At 36.0% G+C, this 17,961-nt stretch overlaps 2 protein-coding genes and 1 long non-coding RNA gene across 5 annotated transcripts in view; 1 reads left to right on the top strand and 2 right to left on the bottom strand.

Moving 5' to 3' along the window:
- Positions 1 to 10,262, bottom strand: SLC7A9 (solute carrier family 7 member 9). 2 transcript variants are annotated; one of them, XM_015873942.2, is made up of 13 exons: positions 10,175 to 10,262; positions 9,235 to 9,347; positions 7,972 to 8,119; positions 6,985 to 7,227; positions 6,244 to 6,369; positions 5,820 to 5,919; positions 5,156 to 5,200; positions 4,715 to 4,838; positions 3,096 to 3,199; positions 2,196 to 2,292; positions 1,338 to 1,487; positions 615 to 789; positions 1 to 243 (listed from the first exon to the last, which is right to left on the bottom strand). In XM_015873942.2, exons 2-13 carry the CDS (start codon positions 9,337 to 9,339, stop codon positions 179 to 181), a joined length of 1,482 nt encoding a protein of 493 aa, XP_015729428.1. In that variant the 5' UTR covers positions 9,340 to 9,347; positions 10,175 to 10,262; the 3' UTR covers positions 1 to 178. The 2 variants fall into 2 exon arrangements, with proteins under 2 accessions (XP_015729428.1, XP_032303048.1); XM_032447157.1 differs by lacking the exon at positions 1,338 to 1,487.
- Positions 10,258 to 17,961, top strand: part of LOC107319265 — a 9,915-nt gene continuing 2,211 nt past the window's right edge. Inside the window, exons 1-3 of the long non-coding RNA XR_001557711.2 lie at positions 10,258 to 10,336; positions 11,453 to 11,686; positions 14,802 to 14,982. This is a non-coding gene — a long non-coding RNA (uncharacterized LOC107319265). The remainder of the gene's footprint in view (positions 10,337 to 11,452; positions 11,687 to 14,801; positions 14,983 to 17,961) is intronic.
- CEP89 (centrosomal protein 89) overlaps positions 15,867 to 17,961 on the bottom strand; it is a 16,671-nt gene continuing 14,576 nt past the window's right edge. For both annotated transcript variants that reach the window (XM_015873936.2, XM_015873937.2), the window contains one exon: positions 15,867 to 17,905. In XM_015873936.2, the coding sequence (XP_015729422.1) occupies positions 17,674 to 17,905 (232 nt within the window). In that variant the 3' untranslated portion in view covers positions 15,867 to 17,673. The remainder of the gene's footprint in view (positions 17,906 to 17,961) is intronic.

Consider the following 17,961-nt stretch of genomic DNA (forward strand, 5'->3'; position numbering starts at 1 on the left):
TATGTTTCATATCTTTTATTCTTATATTTAATGTACTTCACATACAGAATAGCATTGCAAAAAGGCTGCACACTAGTATGAACATATAAATTCAGAAAGTCAAAGTGTGCCCCAAACTAAATGGAATCTCCTTCAACTGATGTAGCATTTAAAAACACTCTATCACATACAAAATATTTTATTCTGCAACTTCCTCTGGTGGAACAACTTCCAAAAGCATCTGAAGGTACATAGTGATGGGCTCTGAGAAGGAAATTAATTATTAGAAACCTTATCAGGAAAAGAGTATTTATATTCTGATTAATACTGTTTTTCTTAGTTTAAAATATTCTTTGAAACTTTTGTGTGTCTTTTCATATCTAAAATTCAAACAAGGGGTGGGAAGGTTTTGTCGTTGCTTTAAGTTGGACATCCTTTTCATTTGCAGAAATGGATTAAATGCTCTTTAGTGACACATAGTGAGCTTTACTAATGTCTGTCTGGAAAAATTGCCTCTCTTTCTGTCCCCCCACTATATGAATTAGTTAGGATGGACCATAAAATGAGCTCTGTTGGAGTAATTACTGTAAAACTTAGGAATGTTCTGTTGAATTTGGTAATTGAGGTATACTTACCTGATATTTTTTGGGACCACTTGAACTTGAAATGAACGAAAAGTACATAAAATATAAGTCCACTTAGTATAAATAAAACACAGTACAAATAGGCCAGTTCAGGTGCCGTGATGATTGGTGCCAGTACCAACAAAATGGATATTAATGTCACTATAACTGGAATGATGATGGGTATCTGCAAGTTAAAAATATATATAGATTCACAAAAATATTTTGCTAGTTGTTTTACCATTCTTACAGAGGTTGTGTATATGAGAGGCAGAGTTTCACTATTTTATGATGTTTCTGGAACTAGATCTGGCAGATCTAGAGCAGCAAGAATATGGATGAAGTCTTTTAAATCATTTAAAAATATCTCTTTGTGTTGCAGATTGCAGTGTAATAATTCATTGTGTTCTAATGGATTTGGGACCTTACTCCAGTACAGTAGACTCTTAGCCTGTCTTCACACCTGCTGACTGTAGATTGCCATCCCTGAAAATCTGAAACAGAATTTCTGCCTGTGGTCTGAGTGAGTGAAAATAAACATTGCATGGGCTCCTTTGGAGTCTTTGAGCTTTTTTCCTGTTGCAAAACTTGAAGATGAAATCTAGCCATGTATTTATAGCTCCGTGTGGGACAGAGGCCTCTGCCTCAGGTTGTTGTGTAAGTATCCAAACTTCTGGAATTAGTTTATGCTATTTATGGAAACAGAAGAAAAGCCGTACTGAATGCTGGACTTACCCTGATTGGTCTCTTGAGTTCCTTTCTGGTAAACCTCATAACAATAAGTGCAAATACACTTAAACCATAAAATATCCAGACAGCAAAACTAAAATAGTTTATGAGTGTGTTAATGTCACCAGGGATAATATAAATAATAGTAACAGCACCCTAAAAACAGAAACAAAAGTTAGCATAGCATATTGAAGAAGATTGAACTATGCTTTTGTCCCTGTGTGTTTGTATGGTTACAGTTTTCAGAGACTGATTTCTGTGTGCTTTTGATTAAATATTTGAGTATGTGTGAATTGCAGCTACTTGCATGTCGTTTTAATTCTGTTTTAAGTTAAGACACTTAAATTGTGTTTGCTTGTTCACTTTTTTGGGGGGTATTGAATTTACTGGGAGCGGATGGAGCAATAAAATTGAGTTCATCTGGTTTAAGCTTTATGTAAACAGGTAAAGTATAAAAATAGTCTAGCTTTATTTTAAAATGTGTTTACTAAATGGAAAGATGTAAATGCATTCTCAATGGAAATACAGCAGGAAATATTCCATGGACACCCTGTGAAGTGAAGAATTTGATGCCAATATTATAATCTTTTTTAATTTAACTTTCACACTATGGATTCTTAGCATTTTGATTTGAAAGCTTATCTGTGGAATGGAACTTCTCCAGTTAAGGAGCTGCTTTTCTTCTGCAATCTTTTTTTTCTTTTTCATAATACTTGCTTAGCAATATTCCTGTCTTCTGTAGTTATATTGCAGATCATAATCTCACAGAGATGTGAAGATGTGTCACGACTGCTGGTAGGAAACTTTGAAAGTGTTAGTTAACATTTTTGTCATAATTTCTCAGTACTTGGGGTGTATACTTACATAAAATATGATAGCAGGTGCTGGTGTTAAGCGCTTGACACTAATGTAGGAGAGCACCTCTAGCATGTGCCCTTCACGGCCTGCTACATAAACAAGTCTGAAGAAAAACAAAAGCAAGGCAAGCTTTGTTAGCCTGGTGGAGTTCAAGTGGGTTTACTTCCCCAAAAAGTGGGGGAAGTGCGGAGCACCACTGATCTTAAGATTTGTTTTTATTGTGCAGCTACATCTGAATTGAGTTTCTTCTAGTGTGCATCACTATTTCCTATTTAGGGAATATTGCAGTGAACTGAAATAGTGGAAATAACTGATATTAATGCACAGAACAGAAACTAACTCTATTTTCAGACACATTCATTTTCACATTTCATTTAACTGCAGTTGTTTTGTAAAAAAAAAAATAAAAAATAAAAAAAATAATTAAAAAAAAAAATTCTAGTGCCTTAGTCTTTTAATAAGGAGTATTTGTTTTAAATTCTTCCATATCAGAGAACCATCTGGTCTCTGTACAGCCTGGTCTGTACAGTCCTACCGTGTTCAGATAATGTACTTTTTACAGTAAGTAGCAATGTTGAGCAATAGATCAAAAGGAACAGCTTCTTTTTCAAGTTCTTATCTGGGCTGTTAATTCTGTAGTCGTGTTCTAATTCTTAATCTTTTTTGTTTGCTTAATGATTAGCTTTAAATTCAGCTGAATAAAAAGAATGCTGAATCTACTTTGAAATGAGGTTTTTTCAAACCTGTAAAGCTTCTTTTTGCAAAATACCCTGGGTCTAGATTTGCAAGTACTTCAGTTATTTTCTCTATATATTCATTCTGGTTGAATATGAATACATTATTCTTTTTTTTTTTTTTTAATTGTTCAAAAAAAACAATTTTAAGATATTTAGGATGGGAGCTTACCTGCCTGCAGTAAAACATACCCCGTTGGCAGATCCAATTGTAGAAAAGGCCACAAAGAGGGGAATTATCCAGGAGGCTGGATAAAGGACTCTGTCTCCAAATGTCTGGGATATGGGATTAAAATTAATCATTTTTGTTATTTTAACTACTTTTTGAAATGTTAAAATGTTGGTGCCGCTTTAAAAGTAGACTGTATTGTTACCAATAAAATATATGCATTGTATATATTCAAATGTGTTTAGCCAAATTAATTGAATTAATTCATGTAAGACTCTACAAGGAAGAGTGGGATATTATTGTCCTGGTATTTTTGATGCAGCATGCGTAGGAAACACTGGGAGGCAGATGTGAAAAATACACTGAAACTCAATTCTGTTTAAGACACTTGGTTTGGGGATGTCTGCAAAACAAAACAAAAGATATGATTGCTGCAGAGCACTGTACACATACAACCTATAGAGAAAGAATAATAATGGTAGTGAAGATTTAACACCTGAGGCATTGTTATGAGTGAACATGAAAAAGACAAACTTGCAAAGTTTGCAAAGTAGGCCTGCACCTTGTTACAGTGATATCGATTTTTCCATGATGAATCAGGACTAATGCAGGTACATTGGTCTGCTGAAAGAGAATTTAAAAGCTTGGACAGGAGGGACATTTTGCATTTCTATTTAACAGCTGGTTAACTATTAAGGTCCAGCATAGAGTTCCACTTCTGCTCAAGCTTAACATCAAAGTATAGTCGTTTTATCCAGGGTACTCATCAGCATTAAGCAAGAAAGATACTTTGAGAGATGGAGAGATTTGTTTATACAGGGCACTCATTTGGTGTTTGCTTGTGTTCTTTTGTATTGCCCAGTAGCCACTGAGATTTTCTCATCACTTCATTGCTAGCTCTGTGCTAGCTCACCATAGGTGGTCAGCTTAGTGGCACACCACAGAGAAGTGGTTCTTTATCAACATAAAACTTTGGGTTAGGTACTGTACCTCTTGATGGAGGAAAAACAAAGATAACTAAATTGCATCAAAATTATGTTTTAAAAGATTTCCATGTGATTGTTGAGTATTTTTATGTTAAGATACCTATTAATTGTGTTTCACTGCTTTCTGCATGTAGATGAGGTGCTCTTTGTTTTTACTTAAAACTAACAGTGAAGAATTGCTGCAAGACACTGATTGGTGGTTTGGGAGACAAATGCCCCGTGGAACATGTAATGAGTGGAACTGGAGGGATAGATGTGTTTGTGCAAATTTCTGAAATCTTAACAATAATCTTTAATGAATTTTGGCAATAGTATGTCATGTAGTAATGAAAAAAATTCTCCTAATCATGCTAAGATAAAATTAAATCTAATGGGGAAGTGAACTGCATCTGGCTGCTATCTTCAGAATGATAAGGTCTAATCTACTGTGATTCTGCACGTGCTTGTTTCTAAGAACTACTGGAAGCGTTGGCAAGGGCAAAGCAGCAGTTATTTTTCCATGTACTTTTTAGTACTTACGGGGGAAAAAGCAGTTAACTGCTGAGCTGTAGCCTTTACACAGTGTTACCTCAAAGACTGCATTACTTTTGCTTGTTGTTTTTGTTGTTATTGTTTTCCCAAAATAAGGGGACTTACCACAGCAACTGCCTGGGACTGCAGGAGTTCTGTTGAAGTCATTACGGTGAAATATGAAACGTTTATCAAAACGTAACAAACAGTAACCAGGGGGATTCCAATAATTATAGATAGTGGTAGGTTTCTAGAGAATACAAAAGAAAGACTTGGTTAGCATTGCTGTGTCATTGGTGTTGTTACTGTAGTAAACTGGACTCTTTTTTCCCCAGATATTCTTCAGGTATGTTTACGTTTCTTTACTGTAGAGCAACAGAAACCAGAATTAAATAAAGAAATCACATCTGTGAAAGCCAGAATATATGATAGTTCTTTGTCTGCTGGTATTCAAACTTTAAGTATGCATTCCCTTTGCAGTCAAGCCAAAATAAGTGCTTGCTTGGACAAATATTGAGCCTTATTGCTAGAAGTACAACTTTCATATTTATTTATTATTATTTTTACCTGTAAGGATTCTTCAATTCTTCTGTGATGTAATTGAGTTGATTCCTGGAAGTAAAGACATTAATAAGATATTACTAGCAATCAGATGTTTTGCCTTTCCAGTTAAATACAGAAGTGCCTGTATAATTTTGAATTGAGCTGGTCTTTGCTCCTGGGTACGATGTCCTGGAATAACCAGACATTTCCTTTGAGCTTCACGTTTTGCAATATGTAAACCTTCTCAAATAAAAGCACTAGTTCACTGTGCCTGTTGCAAGGACTCAAGTTTAAGTCTACTAATCTTTAACAATATGTCTTTAAGTTGTTTTGTAAACATCTTAATTTGGAATTTACAGTTCCAGATACACATTTTCAGTAGACCACATGTAACAGTAACCTGTAGAGCTTTTGCCTGGACAAATGGAACTAGCTGTTTTTATGTCTCTCATTACAGTATCTAACCACGTTTAGCACCGAAGCAGTAGGCCTTTTGGGATCTACTATAAAATCTTTTCCTAGTAAACAGTAACTTGAGGATTTTATTTTTTTAAACTGAGGATACTGTTCTTTATCCACAATTCTTTAAGAGATTATCTATGAAAATTCAGGTGTTAACTTGCATCCTGTTAGTTCTGCTATGGGAGAGAGTTAAACTGCAACTGTAACGCTGGTAAAGATACCTTACCATCCATCGTATGCCCAGAGTCCATTGTAGAATGCCAAACCAATAGAGCTAACAGAAATTTTACTGTCCTTGAAAGAATCTTGAAAGTTTTGGGTTTTTCCTGGAAATAAGATAAATAATAGTGACGAAATGTTGTAATTTGGCTGCACACCACTAGATGAAGAAAAACTCCAGCATCTGCTGGGTCTTTTGAAACATTTTGTTAGAAATCAATTCATAGAAATGTTATGAATTTATTGGTAGTATTGAAATTCTTACCCCAGATCCTCTAAAAGAAAGTGCTGTGGTTTCAGAGAGACTTTGGGACAGCAACAGTGAAGAAAGACGATAGCCTTATTTTTGTGCCTTTTTTGTCAGTAGGAAATTCTTAAAGATTACAGCAGAAACTAAAATAATGGTTGGAAGTGAATGTATGTTTGATTACCTTGTGCGAGGAGAACGATCCCAGTTACAGCAATGATTGCCACAACTATCATTTTAGCAGCTGTGAGAAAATTCTGGAGATAACTTCCCAGCTTCACGCTCAGTGAATTCACTATTGTAATTACCACTAAAAGAAATAAATTCATGTCTTGTATTACATTTATCAGAGCTGAAAGAAGTAGGTGTATGCATTTTTTCCCTTATTCCTCATAGATTGTACATGTTATTCATACAATTTCTAACATAAATAATTAGTTGATTTTAAAGTAGTGAGGAAAAAGGTTTTGAATTTATCTACCTTTAACAATAACGACAATTATGTACATATTAACTGCTCTGCATTGTGATAAATACAGAAATACCTTTGCTAACATTTTTTCCTCCTTTTCTGCTACAGATAAGCACTTTTCTTGGTAAAGAGGAAATATAGGCTAGAAGCAAACCATCTATTGTGTTTGAGTCAGAGAGTCCTTCCCACAATTACCAAATTGTTCAAAAATTAAAATAAATTGTTATTAGTACTTTTAAAATAATAAAAATTAATACATTAAATTATGCATTAAAAATACATAAATAAAAATTAATACATTGTTTCACAGTTCTGTTCCTTTTATTGTAGAGTTGCTTCCTGCTGTCCTCATAAAGATGAATTCTTACTACCCTGAAGTGCATGAAGGTGAACAGAAGTTGCTTTGCAGTTATGGAATTTATCACTTAGAAAATAAGAATAAAAAAGTCTTACCAATGGCAGCTGCTGCAAGGCACTTGATGACTACTGGAGGTGGATCACAACCTGGATAAAAGGGAGCTGATGCATATTCTGCAAAGCTGAGACATATGATAGCGAAAGAACTGGGTTTTATGACAAGCAGACTTGCCCAAGAAAACAGAAATGCTGGTATTGGGCCAAAGGCCTCCATAAGGTAAGGATATTCCCCTCCTGATTTTGCAATCATTGTACCAAGTTCAGCAAAACAAAGTGCACCTGAACAACAAGAAAAACGCTTGTTATTTTTTTTATTTGGTTTATACACATCTTAAACTACGGGCTACTTATAGACAGCACAATTGCAGAAGTAAATAGATACATGTAACATATCCTTCTCATACTGGAACTTAAGTGATAATCTAGAATTTACTTTTAGTTGTGTTTAAGACTCATGGATGGAGTACAATAGAAACCTATGGGGAAAAAGATCTTGTGGCACAGTTTTGAAGTTTAATGTCTACTAAGCTCATTTTTAAGGTACAGTGGCACTTTTAGTTTCATTGTGGTAGTTGGTGTATTACTCAGAAATGATTATTTCTATGCCCTGTATCTGACATAACAAACAATTCTTTTTTCTTTTCCTAATTGAAATATTCTGAGATGCTTAGTACTAAATTTTGTGTGATTAAAATTAGACTTGTGTGACTGTAGACAAACAGTAGGAATACCAAGCCACTTCTAGTAAGTTATGCGTATTATCGTGCCTGTGATTTAAGTAGGTCTTCTCTTTGCAATTAGTGGGTAAAGTGAATAAAACTAAATCCTGCTTCAAAAATGAGCTAAAAACATTCTTTGTGATTTTAATAGCTTAACCTGTTGTTTATAAACAACACATCAGGGTATTACTGATCTTAGTCTAGGTGCTGTTACGTAATTTGTGAAGTGAGTTGTATGCAGACACTGAGTAGTAAATTAAATGATTTAAGCAAAAATTCAAACTTCTGTGTTGACTCTGTTTACCTAATGTTGCCAGAACTCCACAGACTGCCCAGATGGTTAGACAAGGACCAACAGCTCCAACATTGGCAAGTACTGATTTTGGAGAAACAAAGATACCTGAGCCAATAATTGTACCAACGATCATACAGATTCCACTAATCAGGCCCACCTTGAAATAAAAGGAGACATTTTGGTGAAGTAATTTCTAGTAACTACTTTTCAGTTTAATACGATACTAACTGACGTCAGTGATTTGCTGTAGCTTTTGACATGAAGTTTCAACTAATTAGTAAACTGTGGATTTTTTTTTCTTCCAAATACGTACATGGCCTGTGGCATGCCAGCTTGCATGTTTGTTTCCATAACCCATCCTTTGAATTATGTGGGTCTCAATATTAACGTTGTACGTGTGAGCAATTCTCTTTATTTAACTTAAGCGTCACATTTTGGTGAACACTTGAATTCTGAAGTTTTGTAGCTTCTAAGATGTGCCTTCTCGGAGGGATTCTACCCTTTTTCTTTAAGCAGTTGCTCTGCTCTCCTTGCTCCAGAAATGATTTTAATATTGATAAGTAATGAAAAGATTACATTCTTCAGATTTTGTAGCAATTGCCACATTAGATGACTCTAAAACTTGAGGCTCAAAGGTCATTGGCATGGGCATCTTAAATGTTCCTTATTAAGTTATAGCTAGCCTAATAACTTCGGTATTTTGCCAGTCCAGGTTCTTAGCACCTAAATGTATCTATGCAGGGTATCATTTTCCAGGTTGCTTAAACTGAAAGATAAATTACACTTCGCCGTGGGAGTCTTGTCAGAGGTAAATGAAGTGGCATATCCTTTCTGTAAAAGTATCAGTCATTTTCCGGAGAAGAAAAATTACTGTTTGTTTTTCTATACATTTAGCTGTTTTATGGACATAAACACTAACAGATTTGCAGTAGTGAGCTGAACCAACCCTGTTCAGCCTCTGAGAAGCTGGCGTAGGAAGAATTAGTGAAGTCCATAATGTTATGCTGAGCTGAGCAACTCTGAAGTGTAAAATAGTGAGAAGTAATTTAAAGACTTGAAAATTATATATACTTTCTTTTGTGTTTATATCAGAGCTATATACATAGCAGTTAATAAGTTCATAAAATGTAATTCAGCCACACCATGAAGATACTGCACATAAGAGCAAATTCAACTTTTATATGATGATACATCATCACATGTACATTCTTAATGCCTCCCTGTGCCGGCCCTTCACATGCGCATGTTAAGGGAGTGGCTGTAGGCATTTACCTGTTTTTTTAGGTTTGTTGCTTGGGGTTCCTGACTCTGAATGGATTGTCCATCCTCCTTTCTGTTGTCCTGGTCTTTTCTTTTCCTCAAGCTTCCTTCACCCATTTGATTTACTTGTTGAAATAATAAATAAATAAAGGGGAAAAAAATAAATAAATAAAGGGGAAAAAAAACAGTTAAAAATCTTTATTAAATTAGGCTTTTTCCTGCTTTCTTGGAGACACAAGCATTTTTGACCAGGTGTCCTTTCCTGTAAGTGTCTAAATAGCAGCTCTTTGTTTCAGAAAGTGTTGCTGTTCTTCCCTGTGTTGAACTGGGGTAAATGTCTTCTTGTGAACACTATATTCTGTTCAGGATAAGACTGTGAACAATTTGACTTCAAAAATGTTAATTTTAGATTTCTGAATGTAGTATTTTCTTGAAAGTTTTGTTTGTTTCACAAAGTGTTGGAATAAAATCCAGCCTGAAGTAGTGATGGAAGTGGAGGTTAAAACAGATTAGTCCTGATTCCCACAGTTAATGCAGTCAATCCCCTCTCTCCTTAGACTCTCCATCTGTAACTGTTAGAATCTGAACATTGATGATTGTTTTGCAGCTAAACAGACAATGCAGGCGTGCTTCGTATTTGGGCAATTCAGCTAGTATCCAGCAATTCTTGGCATTTTTTTTTTTAGCCTTTTAAATTGATGGAATGTCCATCTCAGTACTGCTGGTCTTCAGAAATGTTTCTGCTATATAGAGACCTGGTTTATGATTTTAAGATTTTAAAAATCAACGTATGGTCCAACTTAAGATTCAAGAAATAATGGAAAATTGCCCATGTAAGGAATGCAGGGCTTGGGTCACTGAATTCTATTACAGCTTTGTGCCCAACTTCTCTCTTTCAAGTTTTTTGTCTAGAGTATGTTGTTATCTTCTAGTAAAACATGCTGTCACTTACCTTATTTGTATTTCTTTGATGTAATTCAGGCTCCAGGGATCTCTTATAGTGTTTCTCTTTCCTCCCGTTAGATTTACCAGCCAGTTAGAGAGCAACACAGTTCCATGTCCGAAACAAGAATACGCAGAAGCAACAGCAGCTTAAGTACAGAGGTTATAAAAGGTAATCATTAAACCTGTTCTCAGCCAAGAAGTTTTGAGATGGGAACCACAGGTAAACCAATAGTCCAATTAGTTTATCTTTAAAACAAAAAGTTTTTTTTTCCCATTTGTTCAGAATGTTTGTCTATTACCTAACTATTTTATTATATAGTGAGAGGAAGTCGTAATTTAAGTGCATTTTAATTTCATGTCAAGTTGTTTGCGGTTCAGAAACTGTGTAAAGATAAACTTGAAGTAATTGTAGTGGTGTGGATATGTTAAAAGTATCTGTTTAGATGTAAAGTGCATCCCATAAAGGCAGCTCGTTTCATCTCGAGGAGATGGAGAAGTGTGAGCAGAAATCTCTCGTTTGGTTTTTCATTAACCTGAAGACAGCTGAGTGGGCAGCTTGTGTTTCTTTCATCTGCGGTTTCAATTTTTCATTGGAAGGAAACTCTGGAGATAGAGTCCAACCCATCTGCTAAAGCCAGTTCCCCAGGGCAGGTCACACAGGAAAGAATCCTAGTGCACTTTTTAGTATCTTCAGAGGAGATTCTACAACCTCTCTGGGCAGCCTCTTCCAGTACTGTGTAACCCTCATGGTGAAGAGGTTTATCTTCATGTTTGTATGGAACTGTGTTCCAGTTTGTTCCTATTGCCACTTGTCTTGCTGCTAGGCACTGCTAAAAAGAACCTGGGCCCCATCCACTTGACTACTGTCTTCTAAATATTTATAAGCATTAAGAAGATCATCTCTCAATGTCCTCCATGCTGAATGGGCTCAGGTCTTTCAGCCTTCCCTCATAAGGGAGTTACTTCAGGCCCCAGTCATTTTTTGTGACTTTTTTGACTCCCTAGTATTTCCCTGCCTTTCTTAAATAGAGGAGCCCAGAACTGGACACAGTACCCCAGATGTGGCCTCACCAGAGCAGAGATGAAGGTGACCTCCATCACTTTGCTAGCCATTCTCTTTTGAATGTATTCGAGGATCCCATTGGCAGCCTTAGCCATGAGGGCACACTGCTGGGTCCTAGCCAATCTGTTGTGCACCAAGGGTACTCAGGCCCTTATCTGCAGAGTTCCTCTCCAACAGTTCAGCTCCTAAACTGTACTGTTGTGTGTGGTTATTCCTCTCTAGGTGTAGGATGCTGCACTTACCTTGATGAGCCTCAGCGAGTTCCTCTGCCCAGCTGCCCAGCCTGTCCAGGTTGTGCTGAATGGAAGCAGAGCCTTCTGGCATGTCAGCCACTCCTCATGGCTTCATATTATCAGCAAACTTACTTGGGGTGTACTCTGTCCCTTCATCTAGTTCACTGATGAGGATGAGATTGCAAAACAATATCAGTACTGAAATCAAAGCTATATTTTGCAGGTAACAATTTTACTGTCTCCTCTTTATTTTGGTAAGAATTAAAAGCAGCATTAAACTTCAAGAAAGATTTTTTTTTTTTCCTTGTAACCAACTTGTTTAGAAATTTCCATCTGAACAGCAGAGTTGCATGCTATTTTTTTGTTTGTTTTACCAAAGAAGAATAAAGAATATTAAAGTCAGAGATCAACAATTAACTCCTTTTTCTGCATCTTTTACAAAAACTCAAAGAATTTTGTTAGTAATCATGGTCTACTGATGTTTCTACATCTATCAATTGCATATAACTGGCTTTGTATTGAATATTAGATTACGTATTTGTGTTCTCTAGGCTTGATGATTAAGACACATGATCTGCTCACCGCTCCTTTGTTTTTATGGAAATGACACAGACTGCTGAATTAGCTCATGTGAAAAGAAAAAGCGTTTTGGGAATGGGAAGGGGAATCATATATAGGGCTATTTTTTTTCCTCTCAAAATGGGGTAAATAGACCTTTCATGTCATCTGCTGCCTGGAATTTCCAGGCCAACAAACAAGTACAAATCCTTGGTTAATTTTGATTGAAAGATAATGGAGTATTGTTGTCTTAAAAACCTTACGTGACAAGGAGTCAATTTAGGATTTTATTTTTTACATGCAGTGTTTTTAAAGTAAGTAATCCTTGAATTTTACCTGCAGGTGGATGTTGAACATCCCTCATGATGTTCTCAGCTTATTTTCTGCATCACACCTTCCTTTAGTTTGTTTATTCAGATATAATACAGGCAATGTTGAATATGTTAGTTTTTCACCAATTTATTGAGTCAGTGTTGAATATTCATTTGGAAAGTTCTCATCTGTTGAATGGACGTGTTTAATCTCTGTCAGTAGCTTGATTTCAGATAGCCTGTTTCCTTATAAAAATGGAGAAGCATATCCATTTGTTATCTAGTTTTATTTTAAGGGTTAGTCTGTGGATAGTATAGAGCTGTTATAGGACTTGGACTTTTATCAGCAATCCTTTTCTGAGCCATTTAAAAAAACAAAAACCCACAATACTGAGTTCAGGAATTCTACTGTCTTTCTCCCTTTGTGGATAGGAGGAATTGCATTCTGCTGCCATGGCAGAAGATTCCTCCCCTCTCAATTGTATATGTATGAAAGAGTTCAAATTTCAAGGGACTTAAGGATGAAGCACTTTGTGGGCTGTTCCTGTCACTGCAGTTTGAACCTTTTCAAATACTGTTTACTAAGTACATCATAAAAAGTAATTTTCAACTTTAATTCAGGAAACAACAAGAAAATAGCATATACATTTAGCTTTTATTACCATTATCACTAATAATAAAGGTTAATGTTTGTTGGGGTTGGTATTTATTGCTTGCAGTAATGCACGTATTCTTCTTTGGACTGGCAGTTCTGAAATGAATGGTATTGACTGTTCTAACTTAAAGGTTTTACTTACGGCTTAGTGGTATCTCAGAATGGATACTTTCCATTCTAACCTTGCTACCTAACAGGTTACTTCATTTTATCAGAGGAATGGTGTGTTTACTTGCACTTGCTCTTCTTTGACTCCTACTGTTAACAGATGTGCTCTAAGAAGTTATCTCACTTCTGTTGACCTTAAGTGCATTTCATTTTTCTTCTGAGTAATTCCAGGGATGTTTTGAGTGGAATGTAAGAAAACAGTCTTTCTGAATAGCTGTATCAAGCAGGTCATACTCACAGTTGCAAGTTCCTTGTGTCTTGTGGCAGTCAGTTGTGCTGGCTGGCCACAAAGTGCTGTGCTTTGACTTGTAGTTAGAACACCTTTGATGTCACAGCAGTGTTTTGGCTAATGCTGAGCAGTGCTGGCACAACATGGAGGTTGGGGTGGGCAGGAGATGCAGTGGGGACACAGCTTGGACAGACAACCAGAACTGACCAGAGGGATATCCAATACTTGCTTGGCATTCTACTTAGCAATAATTGCTGTGGGGCTTCTTGTTAGCCAGGTGTTTGTCTTCCTGAGAAACTGCTATGCTTTTTGAGGCCTTGCTTCCTAGGAAGTAGTTAACATCACTTGCAGATGGGATGAAGAGAATGACTTTTGCTTCTGTTTGCTTCCATATGCAGCCTCTGCATTTTTTCCCCTTTCATAAAACTCCACCTTATTTCAACCCATCAGTGTTCTTTTTTTTTTTAAATATATTTTCTTGCCCTGCTTTGAACTAGGGGAGTGAGAGTGGCATGGTGGGCCTTAGCTGCCAATTGACTGTCATACCACCATGTAAATAGGGAAGATTAGACAAGTATGTCATTTTTATTGCCCAAAGTATATATATTTTTGAAATAAATGATATTTTTCTCCCTTCTTTGCTTTTGCTTACAGTATATTTGTTTGGGCCTCTGTGACAAAGAAGGGAATGGAATAAAGCTGTTGGAAAGGTTTGCTAAGCAGATCTACTTCAGTATTTGATCAGACAAATCACTACAGTGGAGTGGATAGAAATGTCTTCCCGATCTGTTGTATTTTTCTTCCTTTTATTTTTTTACCCTCACACCTGGAATATGGTGGCTTTGGTCTGAAAGGCCACACAGTGATTTTATGACTAGCTTTACATGCTAAGTCTGAAAAGAACAATGAAATTCCTACTACTTCTAACAACGTTTGCGGCTCTAATTCATGTATATGGTAGCAGGGTGGCAAGAACCTCTGAGTCCTGTAATTGTATACAGTGTACATGTATGCCAAAGTCATTAAAAAATTGATTTTCTTTTAAGTATCTTAATGCCATAACAGTTCAATATGCAGTTCTTCTAGGAATTACAAGATGACAAAAATCGTGACTAGATGGGAGGAGAACCAGTAAGCCTAGAAGATTGTTTAGAATTTATGCACTTTTGATTATACAAATTGATGGTAACAGTGAAGATGAAAAGAACAGACCCGTGCTTATTTTGAAAGTGGTATCCTTCCTTTCACCAACAATGTTTAGACCACAAATAATCCCCTCTTATAATATACTGTTGATACTACTTCATAGAGAAGAACACACAACAGGCAGATAATTTTTACTGGTCCTTGTTCAAGTCTTATCCTAACTTGTGCTGTTTGCTTGCAACTTACATAGAGTCTCTTTCCTATCTTCCAGTTGGCTACTACAACAGAAAAAGAAGATGAGTCACAGTCTCTCCAAGTGTGAGGTAGCAGTTATCAGGACTCTGAGTCTGACACAGCTTTATCATCTTTGGGAGAGAATGTTCTGGCAGTACCTCCAATACCCAGGGGTTGCAGAGACCTGATTTCCATACAGTTTCAAATAAAATAATTAGGTAAGGAAAATTATGTTAAAGAAGGTGTGCATGCATTAGGAATAGTGGACTCCAGACTATCATTACATGTTAGTAAGGCCAAGTACCCATTCCTGGCAGTGATGGACTGCATAAGTATCTTTTTAACTGCCACAATTGATGCTATGGTGGTGCCACAGCAATGACAATCACAGTATGGCTTCAGAAGTGAGATGAAAACAACTTGGCTACTGGCTTTTGGATAAGAGGAATATTCTTTTTGCTAAGATAAACTTTTTGTCAGATCTTTCAAATGCTAATAGTGGTTTCTGTCACACTGTTTTTATTTGGGTTTTTAGTATGGCTGTAAAAGGAAAATGGTAAGGAAGCTAGTCAGATCTGACAGTTGAACTAGAGTGTAATACTATGTTGTACAGTCATCATGTGAAGTTCCTGGTTGCCATTTCTCATAGCTGCTGATCCTGCATTCTTGTACAGTTATTCCACACTGCTGTGAGATACATTTGCCTCTTTACTTATCTGCCTGCCAGCACTTTATTTATAATCGGTCAGTATTCATGCTGCTTTCCTTAATTAAAATAAGTTTCAGAAGTGCTGTTTGTGTTTTATTGGTCCCTCACTTGACTGAAATGTCATGTCAAGTATGTTACATGTGCATTTCTCAGCAGTAGTGCCTAACTCCATATGCTGGAAATACACAAAATAAAAAGACCTTGTACTGGAACAGTTAAAGTTCAGACTGTCCTACCTATTATTCAGTGTCTCTGTTTCTTATATTGCTTTTCTTTTCTTGTTCTAAATGGGTTTATGTACCTAATCCAAGTTGCAATAAAATGTAACTAAGCAACTGTGTTTATAGATGTATTAACCTAAGGACAGACTGAAGAGCCTCTATCTTCCAGAGGTAGGAAAAAAAGCAGTTTTATTGAACATGTGCAAGTATATTAATAAAAACTACACAGTCCTGGTAACTAAAAGATTGAAGATGCCCAAAATAAACTTCATTCAACATTCTTAAGTATTACCAAAACATTTGCCAGATGAGCTGGGTATAAACCTGCATAGGTGCTACCTCAGCTGATAGCAGATAATGCCCTAGTGACACTACTGTATTGCATGATAAATGGATTAAGCGCTGACAGGAGGGACTGTATTTGGAAAGCTTTGAGTATCCAACGTGCATGAACTTCTGTTATCGCTAAACAACCTTTCACTTTTATGACACCAGTTTTGAAATAGCATGTAACTGTATTTCATTTGATTCGTAATGAGAAGTTGTAAAAGTGCTTAAAGCTTCTTAACAATGTTTGGTGTTCGCATTCAGAGTTCATCCACCTTAGGTGATGTTTACAGGCAGTTGACCTCAATGCTGTGTGTGTGTAGGGAGCATGTTTAACAAGTTAAAAATGCTTCTAATTTTAAGGTTTGTTTGTTTAAATAAACAATAATTTCCCAGTACTGATTCCTATGAAAAAAAAATGCCTCAAGAAAGCAGGACGTTTTTCTGGTCCTTTACAGTAGCAGTATGTATTCTTCTCTGTATTTAACTTTTTCTGTTTGTTTTTTTTTTTTGTTACCTTTACCAAAGTCAATGTGATGATTAAACATTTCTAGTTTTATACAACTTCTATAGTTACAGATTTCAGTACAGTGTTAAAATGTTCTGGTTCCATTTGGCTTTTTATTATGTACATGAGACAACAAACAAAAAACTGATCCAAAAAATTATGTATGAGTTCCAAAACAGAAATAATATGACTTAATACTGAAATACTTTCATACTGATGTGCAGTATTGAGAAAAAACAATTCTTAGGAAAATGAATACACATCATACTAATTTAAGGACTGGCACTGCTACAGAAAATGCTCTGGAAGAAGTCAGTGTGACTTCTTGCAAAGCAGATGAATCTGAAGTGGGATTCAGACTGCTCAGTCAGGAGGAGGACTGCATCTTCTGTCAGCATCTATTTCATCAGCCTTGCTAAAACTGAGGGAGGAAACGTGTTGATGGCTGGATTCCTACAATTCTGCTTTGTGGACAGCTGTGCTTTCACACACCATAAAGCTGTTTGTGTCCCCATCTGCTTTGCAGTTAAATATTTCTTGGAAGATCTTTGTCCCGCAATCAATTTAAGAACATCCTTGCAAATCAGGTTAAGATTGGAGAACAGACACCAAAATTGCTTCTTTTCTTTTTTCTTTGGTTTTGGTTGTATTTCCTCTATAGTTCATTTGGTGAACTACAGAATGAAGGAACTGCCTAAAATTAGGCCTTTTAATTAAGATGTATAACAAGAGACATTATTTACCACACAGAGGCTTTCTTCTTTGCTGTTCGGTTAATCTAAAGCTAGGAACGTGCTTTGCCTGTGTTACAACTCCAAGCTTATCAGCTGCTTAGGTTTCTTCTCTTTAACTGGAAAGTTGTTTTATGTTAATGTGGAAGTGTACCACGTTTTTGCCTGAGTAAGGAACAGCTTTTTCTTCAAAAAATAAAAAGATAAAAAAAAATTAAAAGTGCAGATTTATATTCATAATTGCTATAGCTGGGGAATATGCTGTTGTCATATTACTGATTATAAAAAATACATTAATTTTGAAGACAGTAACTGTTCTACTGTTCAGTGTTGTCAAATTCAGGCACAGAGTTCTTTCTGTAATAATCCTATCTTTGGTATGAAGATAACATAAGCTATCCTTATTCTTATTGCTAAGATTGTTGTTGAGTTTCGTTTTTAGTAGGTGACTGTTTCACATCACAGTAGCTAAAGTCATGTCCATAGAGAAGATCCTTCTGAGAGATTTCATCCAAGTACAACTCATTACCTGTAACATTATTCCACATATTGTTATTTCCCAAAGATTTATGTAAAAGTTCTTTCATTCTCCTGTTTTCTTTGGATGTGGATTCCCAAATGACTTCAAGTTCACCTTCTACTTTTCTAAAAAGAAAAATGAACATAAATCTTAAAACAATTTTTCAACAGTATGCAATTAT

The sequence above is a fragment of the Coturnix japonica genome, chromosome 11 (assembly GCF_001577835.2).
Source record: "Coturnix japonica isolate 7356 chromosome 11, Coturnix japonica 2.1, whole genome shotgun sequence".
NCBI classification, from domain to species: Eukaryota; Metazoa; Chordata; class Aves; order Galliformes; family Phasianidae; genus Coturnix; species Coturnix japonica.

Coding starts and splice junctions, on each gene's coding strand:
- SLC7A9 (XM_015873942.2), bottom strand. CDS start 9,339: ATGGGTGAAGGAAGCTTGAGGAAAAGAAAAGACCAGGACAACAGAAAG. Junction 7,228..7,971: donor TGGAGTTCTGGCAACATTAG/GTAAACAGAGTC, acceptor CTTGTTGTTCAG/GTGCACTTTGTTTTGCTGAA. Junction 2,293..3,095: donor GTATGTTTTACTGCAGGCAG/GTAAGCTCCCAT, acceptor GTTTTTCTTCAG/ACTTGTTTATGTAGCAGGCC.